We start from the raw sequence: 11,719 nt of genomic DNA on the forward strand, positions 1-11,719 counted from the left end.
GGAGAAAATAATACATTTTTATTCCATTTTAGCCGGCTGATACTAGGATCTTAAAAAGAGCAATCTGTGCAAACTCTGTTGCTCTAACAGTTAATTCCCTAAATGGTTAGCGTGCTGGCCTTTGGTCACAGGGGTCCCGGGTTCGATTCCCGGCAGGGGACTGGGTGTATGTGTCATCATTTCATCCTCATCATGACGCGCAGGTCGCCTACGGAAGTCAAATCGAAATACCTGTACCTGGCGAGCCGAACATGTCCTCGGACATTCCCGGCACTAAAAGCCATACGCCATTTCATTTCAATTCCTTTATTTTCTTTAATTATTAGCAACATTATTAGTGGAAAAACGCACAAAATATCGTTCGTTGTGGCTAACCGATTTGTATAGCGCTACAGCAAGTAGTGGAGACTTTGCATGTGCTCTGAGGAAGGGTAGCAGGGTCAAAGGTCATGATGCACCCGCTTGCCATGCGCATTCCTCAGTCTGGCAATCTCTTTAGTGTTTATTTGTTTCTTAGTGTGTAGTCAAATACTAAATGTTTTTAAATTGTATAATCACACCGAACTCTATTTAATTGTGATAAACGTGTAATATTGTTCCTTTTGTAAAAGTTTTATTGCATAACACTGAATCAAAATCTCAAAAAACTATAATTACCGCACTTTCAGTAAACTGTGAACACTCTGTCGAAATTCGCTCAGAGAGATTTTTTTTTTTCCAGTTTTGATGTACCGGCATATTACCCCCCCCCCCCCCGCTATATCCCACAAATTCGGGGTACTTTTTGTTGTCTGTGTACTTTTTGCCCCTCCACTTCGCCGCTACTGATGACATCCCGAAAGATATCGCATGATCAATTCTTTCATTTCAGTGAATGATGATCCGTGTCTTGAACTTGAGGTCTCTGTTCGATTTCCGGCCGAGTGGTGGGGTTTTAATTGTAAATGGCTCATTCCTTTTGCTTGGGATCGGGTGTATGCGCTACCTCCAACATTCCTGCAACTCACACCAAACTACCCTCCAACACAATACTTCTTCTTTCAAGTTGATGAACGCATAGGATCTTTTTTGGTCAGTAGCCTACATTATCCAAGTCTCTTCGAAGGGAGTGTTCGGGTCTTGCGGTACTCTTTTCTGTGTTTCGATCTTAGTGTCCTTTCTGGTGTTGAAAAATATTTGTGTTGTGAGTTCCTTGTGAGTGTGAAGTGAACGTTTATGTCGTTGGTGTAGGTTCTTCCAATTCTTGTTTTGATCTTCTGTAGTCGCTCAGTCTTTGATTATTCATTCAGGTGAAAGAGTATTTCGGTTGCATATGTTGCTACAACTGTGTTGTAGTGTTTTAGATTCATGTGAATGGATAGGCCCTTTTTCTGTCCTGGATTCATTTTTATGTTTTACCGGTTCTTATTTGGACCGAGGGATTTTCGTTTAGGTTGTTTGTTATTACTTCTAGATATTTGAATTGGGTGACAATTTTAACTTATTACCATTTATGCTTACTGGTATTTCCTTTAATGATGTTGGGTTTTGGAACATAATGTTTGTCTTTCCGAGTGACATTTTAAGGTCAATTTTAGTTGCATTATTTTGAAATTCTGTTATCTGTTTCAGCTTCTTAGACAGTTGCTACCGAGCCCGATAGCTGCAGTCGCTTAAGTGCGGCCAGTATCCAGTAACCGGGAGATAGTGGGTTCGAGCCCCACTGTCGGCAGCCCTGAAGATGGTTTTCCATTTTCACACCAGACAAATGCCGGGGCTGTCCTCTCCTATCCCATCGTCGCCGTAAGACATATCTGTGTCGGTGCGACGAAAAGCAAAAAAAAAAAAAAAGACAGTTGCTAGTAATGCCAAGTCGTCGGTGAAACCAAGGCAGTTTGTTTTGATTTTCCTGACTATTCCTACCTATTCTTGTTTTTTTTGGGGCATTTCTAGAGCGCAGTTGAACAGTAGGGATGAGAGTTCATCACCCTGGCGTAGTCCTGTTTTGGTCTCGAATGTTTCTGATAATTAACCCCTGAACTTCACTTTTGACTTGTGTTTGTGAGGGTCAGTTTTATCATATTTGTTACTTTCGGATGTAGTCGCACAACTGCTCTTCGCACCATTTTCTCACAGCGGCAGAGTCATTCCATACCAGTTCACAAACAACTTGTTTAGTTTGGAGGCATATATAAATAATATTGTAGTGTTTTGTTGGTAAAATGTCCAGTGCGTTTAAAATATTTACGATCATACCTTGTCTGTTGCCCATATATATAGTTAATAAAATTGAGTAACTGGTAAAGATTAAACACGCTACCTCTTTGTGGAGTAATTTTAGTTCTAACCTGATAACCCGCCGCAGGATAATAAGGATTCTCATAAATTAAGTGGCTATTATCACCTAATTTTGATCTGAAAGACATCTGTTTATAAACTTGGCTAAGTGACGATAAGAATTAACCACTATTAAATCTACAATATTGTAATTAGTTGGTCTTGATTAAATCATAATGGACGCGAAAAAAGAAAAAAAAAACCCTTATTATCGAGTCAGCTTATGACTATCGATAGTCGTAAAGTACCAATATTCATACCATACCAAGATCGATTTCATACGAAGCAAATACTGTATTTGTATGAAGCAAGACCAACTACTATAGAAGCAACTCCTTAGGGAAGAAACAAGAAAATTCTACTCGAGAGAGCAGTTAGTGTTCATCGTCTCACATCGCAGAATGTTCATATCATATGTGTTCTTTAATTTGTCGTTGCAAGTTACTTCAAAGATATATGCCCCAGACCGGCACCAGACCTGACCGACTTGTACGTAGATCGATAGTTTGTTTTTAATACCGCGATTATCAGCTGTAGGCTAATGTCAATGTCCTTGAACAGTAAAATACTCTACTAGAACGCAACGACTGGACCCGGCGATAAGGTTTATGTCCTGTGCGGTGCTGTGAGTAGGTTATCAGGGTTATCTTAAATTAAGAATGGCAAATTTTAAGCCTGTAACTCACGTTATATTCGATATGGATGGCCTTCTAATAGGTAAATATCCATATCTATATTGTTTGCTTGCGATATAATCTTTAATTTGAAAAAAAAAAAAATAAAAAAAAAATAGAAACAACATTTTTGTTCGTTTCTTAAGAATACAAAACCTCACCTCAGTACATAAGAAGATAGGTATTTTAGAATTATAAGTCTTTGTCATTGTTATATTAATGCAGAGAAAGAAAAACTTGCTGTCACCAGTCGTTTTTCTTTAAAAATTCTGAAAGAATTCGTGGTGCAGCAAGTTGAGATACAGACGACTGTGCTTCCAACTGTACCTATATAAAAAGGACTGGTGACAGTAGGTTTTTTCTGTTCGTCTGGTGGTGCGAATATGTCAAATACAGATTAGTATGAAACTACCCTGGAATCTTTTCATGTGTTGTATGAGCCTGGAAGTTTTATGAAGGTCCACTAACATGTTTGGTTTTCTCTCCTCACAGATTCAGAAGGTGCCTACGACAAAGTATTCTCACAGATCATTGAGCAGTTTGGAAAGAAGTACACTTGGGATGTTAGGTCTAAAGTCATGGGAACCAAAGAAGATGTCTCAGCTCAGATTGTTGTTCAGGAACTTCAGCTGCCCATATCTGCTGAAGAATTCTTGGTACAGCAATTTGAGATACAGAAGACTGTGCTTCCAACTGTACCTCTATTGCCAGGTATGGTAACAATTCAATACAATGTCTTATAAAGTTATTCTCATGTGTGGTATCAGTACACTAGTCAACCGTTATTTTTACGTGTGGTAAAATTATATAGTATGCACCGTGGCATATTTTATTTATTTAGCATATGGCATAAAAATGTACATATGTACAATTGAAAATATTACAATAACAAGGAATCATAATTTCAAATAAGAATGTCTAGTCCTTCCATGCACTCTAATACTGCCTCTGATGGAATCAAGAAACCAGCTCAGCTACCCGAATAGGCACGTAGCTTGCAGCTGCTGACGATGTGGGGGATGGTTTGCCGTGGGGCACCGCAGTCGCATTCTGGTGACGTTAAGCAGTTCCACTTATAAAGCGAGTCCCTGTATCTTCCATGGTCCATCTGTACTCTGTTAAGAGTGACCCACTGCCTGCATGGTAGATGAAATCCACTCGCAGTTTGTGCACCAGAAAACATGTTATGAAGGGACAAGTCTGTTAAAGATTCCCAGTGATCTTTCCAAACTTTCACAGCGTTAAAGTTGTTGCTAGCCATGTCATGTGAAGGTGGATGGCATGACCTCAGGATCTGAAAATTGAGTGCAGGGATGTCTTCTTGTACCAGTAATTGGATTTATATATATTTATATTTTTTTCAGTTTTTACAGTACTCTCTTAAGAGGGTATTCAGTCTGCACAGATCAGGTGGCATTATTCCAATGAGCAACGGGAGCCAATAGATTGGAGTGGATCTGATTGTGGCAAAAATAAGACTCATGCTGTTGTCCAGCTGTGTATCAACATACCGGGTATAAGGGCTATTAAGCCATACAGGAGAACAATACTCTGCACTGGAATAAACCAGACCAAGGGCAGAATGTTGTAGAGTGCTTGCAGTAGATCCCAAGCATAAACTACATCATTTGAAAAGGTAAAACATATAAATTTTGACTGTTTTGTTGGGTTATGTCGTGTTCATTGTCAAGGCTACAGACCCACCAACCTGCCCCTAGAAATTTATTTACTTTTATAAGAAAATATTATAAATCATGCTACATTTTTCATCCCACCCATATAAACAGTCATCACCATTGACTGTAATGTATAAGAGAGTGGTACTGCTCCCAGAAGTGAGTACACATCTATGTGATTACAAACTGTGACCAATGAATTGGGGTAGAAGTCTTGAACGGTCATGAACTGATGGGGTGCTCAAAACATAACACATTCTCCTAGATGCCGAACACAATTCTGTGTCACTCACCAGACCAAGTTTGTTTCCACTGATTCATAAAAGCCTGATTTGTATACATTGTGACAAATGTTGTTCCAGTATGTACTGTATGTCCAACACTTGTCCCATTTCTTTACGAGGTTCGGTGTGAAGTGAGATGAATCTTTGTAGTGAGATTTTACAGCTGGATGCTCCTCCTAATGTCAACCTCATCAGAGGAGTTATTGAGATGAAATGAATGGCATAGTAGGAAGTAGGAAGGGAGAGGGTGAAATCCAGTGCCGGCGCATAGCCTACTCCTGTCAAATAGCACCAAGCGGTCTGCTCAAGTCTTAAATGTCCCCATCCGACAGACAAATCACTATCAACAGCGTTGTATGCCCTCACTCATATATGAACACTGCAGAGAGATTTGTAATTAAATTTAGGCCTTTGGCACACAATCTAGTGATTCATGGGAATAATTCAGGGACATTATTTTATCAATTCGGGGAATTGTTGGTCGCCTGCACTGCAAGCTTGTCTCCCGCCAAGTACTTTGCCATAATGTGCTGTTCTGCGCCACAACTTCCCCTCCTTTGCAGTCTGCTGAGAGCTCTATCTGTGTAAGGTTCAGTTTTGTCAAGTGTTCATGTGTTTAGTGCTCATTGTTTTGCTCCAATGCCATTTTCATTACGTGAGCATGTGTATATACATAATACCTTCATAAAATACAAGAAATCTTGTGCAGAAACACTCTATGACTCGGTGCCGGGGGAGCGCTGGCTGCATTATGGCAAAGTGCTTGGCAGGAGACAGGCTCGCAGCGCAGGTGACTGGGCGAGTGACAATCCCCTGAGTAGATTAAATAATGTCCCTGTATAAGTTGTTTGATGATGACGTATGTCACACACGTCTTCCTTGCCATATGGTTGATACATAGGTAGATCTATATATATAAAATAAGAGTTTTGTCTGTATATTGGAAAAAAAAAATGGTATTTCTGTATCGATCATGTCGACTGTAACAAGGATATGCACTTTTTACTTTTCCGTAATTTCTGTCTGTCTGTCTATCTGTCTGTATGTATGTATGTATGTATGTATGTATGTATGTATGTATGTATGTATGTACACGCATCACGAGAAAACGGCTGAAGGGAATTTAATAAAAATTGGTATGTAAAGTCACGGTATGGGCCACTACAATCTAGGCTATAAATCATTTCATTCACGCTGAGTGAAATGGTAGTTTAGAGGAAGACCTAAAATTTAATTCTCACATATTTAAATTATTAGTGGTCCTATCGATAAATACTGCAGAACTAGAGTTATATAGAATTAGATTTCCCATCATTTATGTCTTATACACTTTTACCGTATCGGCAATGATAACACGGATATTCCTGAATTTGTATTTTTGTTGCTAAGTCCATATCAACGCCGAGCCACGAGTTACCAACTATGATAAGAGTAGTATTTCAGAGTCGGAAAAAAACTAAATGTGAAGGCCTACAGTATCGAAAGCGCATAACATTGAGCAACAATAACATTACAGTGACCATTGTTTGTTGTGATGTTCTTTGTTTCTTATGCTGCCACTCAACTCCGATAGATGGGATTACTGCTGCGTACTGAGTATGACGGCCTGAGTGAATACTGGCAGGAAATAGTTGGGGAGTTAGAAAAAAAATTTCTTTAGCATGCCATTCCTCTGGTTCATACATTTTCTGATACTGCTGGTGCATAACACAGTGGTTCATCTTAGTATTCCATCTATTTGATCCCTACTCTGATGCGTTGTTTTGAATGAGCAGTGTGCCCATTTAAGGCAGAGGCTCACTTAGTAGTAGTAGTAGTATGACCTGGTCCAGAATTACAATTTAGGTCTATTCCAAATTATAGGACCACAATTCACTAAATAACTCAAAATTCAACTTTGAAAAGAGCCGTTTCTTAAGAAAAGCTTATTCCTCTTCACTTTTATTAAATTCTACGTTCATTTTACTCGAAATTAGCTGTGAAGAGGGGTTTCTGCTCTGGCTTGGAGGAGAAAGTTGCCTCCAAGTCAAACAGATTTTTCCGCCGCCAGTGTAATGAATTGAAGTTTTCCGACTCATTGGGTACTCCTAGGAAACAGATTAGTAAAAGGCATAGTTTTTGCCCTAGGACTCTCCACTATTCGACTCCCCCTGCCAAAAAATAGACGTAGTCTGTTCACGGATCACGGCTGTCTGCGGCTTGGTCATTCCAGCTTTGGTACTTTGGAATATTAGATCGGCAGCGTAGTACTGTTCGTTAAAAGTGAGAAAGTGTGTGGTTTTTCATTTGATCAAATATTTTGTATGAAAGCATTGGTTTAATCGTGCCATTCCTACTGACGTCATTGTAATGACCTATGTTCATTTCAGTTGGGAAAACCACTAAGGTAGTCTTTCTGAGGATGTAAAAAGGCAGGTGGAGAGTGAGTGTCTGACATTACAATGAAAACTCCACAACCTGATTGTGTCTGATGGTAGGCGAGCAATGAAAATGCCCTAACCCGTCTTCATATGAAAAAAGACGTTTGGTGACTTCGCCGTCGTGTTTCTAGGGTAACGTTAAGAGCTATGCAATTTAACACAATCTTGCTCACATTGTGTACACTACCTAACCTAGAATTCTGTATACAATGTACAATTCCGTGCAAAGCACGGGTACATTAGCTAGTAGATAAATAAATAAATAAATAAAGAAACAAACAGATGTTCCTTCACCTTCCGCTTGTAAAATAAGACTTTATTCCAAATAAGGTGTGAAGAAAACAGATTGTGAGAACCCATCTCCAATATTTCAGGGGCAGAGCGTCTCGTACGTCACTTACACAAACACAAGATCCCGATAGCAGTGGCCACTAGCAGTGGGGAAGAGAGTGTTAAACTGAAGCTAAAAAACCACCAAGAACTGTTCTCCTTGTTTGACCACATCGTGATGGGCAGCTCCGATCCTGAGGTGAAGAATGGTAAACCTGCTCCGGACATATTTCTCATCTGTGCCTCCAGATTCCCTGACAAGCCTGATCCTGAAAAGGTAACTAGATTTTTTTCTTTGCCATGAAAAATAAAATAAAAAATTGCAGAAAAACAGTTGTCAATAATGGAACCAGGCCAATTGACTTAGATGCTAGAACACTGGCTTCTGAGCTCAAGTTTGTGAGTTAGGCCCTGGCTCAGTATGATGTTATTTGAAAGTTCTGAGATATCCCAGCCTCATGTCAGTTTGTATAAGAACTGTAGGACAACATTTCTTGAATACAGTTAGTGGGATGTCAAACCAACAATGACAACATTATTATTATTATTATTATTATTATTCATTTCCCATTTCCAGCCTTTTGGGTCAGGTTGTGAATAAAGGACTTCCACAGCTCTCTCTCTCTCTCTCTTCACCACTTCGTTTCTTTGTCCAATATTGCTTCTACTTTTACTCCTCTTTTCCCTATACTCTCGTTCACTGTATCCATCCACCTCTTTCTGGGCCTTCCCCGTTGTCTTATTCCTATTATTTTTCCGTAAATACTCTCTTTGGAACTTGATCCTCTTCCATTCTCATCATTTGTCCATATTTCAGTCAATCAATCAATCAATCAATCAATCAATCAATCAATCAATCAATCAATCCAATACTGATCTGCATTTAGGGCAGTTGCCAGGTGGCAGATTCCCTATCTGTTGTTTTCCTAGCCTTTTCTTAAATGATTTCAAGCTTACTGGTCTCTATCTTGTTTTGCAGTTTAGGGAATCCAATTCTCTCTCTGATTTCTATGTTTCTGATCATATCCCTTCGTGTCTTCCCAATTATTCCTCTAAGGAATTTCATCTTGGCTGCTTAGATTTTGCTCTCATCATGTTTTGTTGTTGGCCTTGTCCCCGCCACGTATGTCAAAATTGGTGTATAGAATTTTCTTGCATTTCTGTGGCACATCCCAGTTCTGCACAGTTGTTAAACCTGTTGGTTTGTTGGATTCTCTTTCCAATTTCTTTATTTACCATATTTACGCAAATAATCCCTGCCACCGAATAATCCCTGCACTCTCACTTTAGGAAGGCTGATTTTGAAAAAATGCCAACATTGACTCAAATAAAACCCACACCCCAATTTCGTGCCTCAGTTTTTTTAAATATGCAGGTAATATTCACGTAATTACGGTATTTTCTCATCTTTTGCAAGTATACTTCCCAAATATTGAAACTTTTCACAACTTCTAATGGTCTTCCGTGTACTTCAATATTCAGTATTATTATTCGTTTTTACAAGTTTCTTTACGTCGCACCGACTCAGATAGGTCTTATGGTAATGATGGGATAGCAAAGGACTAGGAGTGGGAAGGAAGCGGCCATGGTGTTTGTTAAGGTGCAGCCCCAGCATTTACCTAGTGTGAAAATGAGAAACCACAGAAAACCATCATCAGGGCTGTCGACAGTGGGGTTCGAACCCACTATATCTCAAATGCTGGGGCTGAATCTTTATTAAGGATATGGTCGCCTCATTTCCAGTCACAGCCCTGGTCTAGCACATCATCGTCTTGCCGTTTCTTTCTATTGCTCCGTTCGCCTTCACCAGCCTGTGTCATGTTCTTCCTTGTATGTGCTCCTCGTCCTCCAAAGTTGGCCTCAGATTTTCTTATTGATTTTATTCTCATATTGTGGCCAAACCATTTCAGCTTTGAATCTTCTAGAATATCAAGCACTCTCTGTTGTAGTCCTGGTTGCAGGTGGAGTGATATGTTTCAAATTTTGTCCCTTCTGGCTTTCTGTATGCTCGACCCCAGGAACTTCATTTCTGTTGCTTGTAGTCGAGTGTTCCTAACTTTGTTTTTTTAGCATTTATATTTGTACTTTTAGTATGTTCCATTTCCATTACTTATATTTAGATATCAACAATCTTATATCAACTTATTTTTCCTACATTTCCACAGGTGTTGGTGTTTGAAGATGCTATCAATGGCGTAAAGGCAGGACGAGCAGCTGGCATGCAAGTTGTGATGGTCCCTGATCCACATGTCCCAGAGGATAAGAGGAAAGAGGCTACACTGGTCCTCAATTCACTTGAAGAGTTTCAGCCTGAACTCTTTGGTTTACCACCATTCTAAAAATGTTTATGCTAGTCAAATAAATTATATTTTCTGTGATCATAGTTTGTGTGTTATTTTGTGTATAAATATATATTTTAAGAGTTGGAATTGATCATTACATTCCTGTAATCAAATATCTGGCAGGTGGTGATAATTATAATTCCAGTTGATGTGCAATATGTAAAATTCTGGCACTATTCGCACACTGTCATTTTGAAACCTTTTCATGAATAGTGGTGGTAGCTGGGCATCCATTAATGTTAACATCACCTCCAAAGAAACGTTGAGGTTCGATCCTGGCTCAGCCCGGTGGTATTTGAAGGTACTCACGACAGCCTCGTGTCGGTAGATTTACTGGCACGTAAAAGAACTCCTGCGGGACTAAATTCCGGCACCTCGGCGTCTCTGAAGACCGTAAAAGTAGTTAGTGGGACGTAAAGCAAATAACATTATTATTATTATTATTATTATTATTATTATTATTATTATTATTATTATTATTATTATTATTATTATTATTATTATTATTATTATTATTAAGAAATGTTGATGGTGTGTACTCTTGTCTGACCATTAATGCATAGTGATAACTCTTTTGAAAAGTGTATTGGTCCACCATTTCAATACTAATTAATTATCCACTGATTTAAATGGAATTCATGGTCATACTATTTTTTGTAGGATATTTCGCTCTCTTCGGAGAATGTCTTCAGCTACTAATCTTCAGCTTATTCCTAATTAAAATCATAATCAAGAAGGATTTACATTCATCCTCATCATCATATGCAGTTTCCTGCTGTTGGCCAGGTCTGCTTGGAACATCCTCTCCATCTCCTCTTGTCCTCCCACCACTTATCCCTCATCACTCTTGCCCAGTCCTCTCCTCTTCGCTGTACACACTCCTCCACTCCTTTTATCCGCCTGTCTCTTGGTCATCCTCTTGGTCATTTTCCTGTTATCTACATTTCATGCATCTTCCTCGGTATTCTTTCCTCTGTCATTCTCTACATGTGTCCATACCATCTAAGTCTAGATGCCTCTATCCTGTTCTGTAGTGACTCTTCTTGTACTATATCTCGAACCTTCTTGTTTGTCATCTTATCCATTCTTGTCACTCCTATACTGCTTCTCAGAAATTTCATTTCACTTGCCTGTATCATGGTTACGGCTCTCTGCCTCATTACCCAATTTTCTGCTGCATACATCAAAATAGGTACATAGTATGTCCTGTATCACTCTTTTGCTGCTCTGAGGGACACCCTTGCTCCAAAGCAGGCTTCTGACGCTTTTCAGGAATGCTCCTAGTTCACTAAGTTTTACAATATTTAAAATTCTTCCACCGTTTTGATACTTTTTTTGCCTTTTGGCAAATTTATTTGTCAACAGTACATGTTTCGTTCCTTATTTAGGAACTTCCTCAGCTGTTATTGTAGCTTAGGTGAATTGCTAAGATTTTAAACACGTTAATTTGCAGGTACATTGATTCACTTAAAAACTACTAAAAATACCAATTAAATTAAATGATATTAAAAACAATGTAGGGGTTAGTGTGTTAATGATATGAGAACGAATGATTACATAGTTGGTCAGCTTAAAAACTATGTCTATTCATTTGAATAGTTGTTAAAAATCTCATTTTGTTACATTAAAATGTCTGTGTGTGGTTAAAATTTTTAAAATGTTTGACTTCGTAACACT

The 11,719-nt window shown here is 38.9% G+C and overlaps 1 protein-coding gene across 1 annotated transcript; it reads left to right on the forward strand.

The window, feature by feature from the left end:
* The first annotated feature begins 2,866 nt into the window (after positions 1 to 2,866).
* LOC136885261 (pseudouridine-5'-phosphatase) lies at positions 2,867 to 10,125 on the forward strand. The gene is made up of 4 exons (XM_067157742.2): positions 2,867 to 3,033; positions 3,483 to 3,701; positions 7,745 to 7,977; positions 9,866 to 10,125. Exons 1-4 carry the CDS (start codon positions 2,976 to 2,978, stop codon positions 10,037 to 10,039), a joined length of 684 nt encoding a protein of 227 aa, XP_067013843.1. The 5' UTR covers positions 2,867 to 2,975; the 3' UTR covers positions 10,040 to 10,125.
* The last annotated feature ends 1,594 nt before the right edge of the window (positions 10,126 to 11,719 follow it).

The sequence above is a fragment of the Anabrus simplex genome, chromosome 14 (genome assembly GCF_040414725.1).
Source record: "Anabrus simplex isolate iqAnaSimp1 chromosome 14, ASM4041472v1, whole genome shotgun sequence".
In the NCBI taxonomy this organism is placed as follows: domain Eukaryota; kingdom Metazoa; phylum Arthropoda; class Insecta; order Orthoptera; family Tettigoniidae; genus Anabrus; species Anabrus simplex.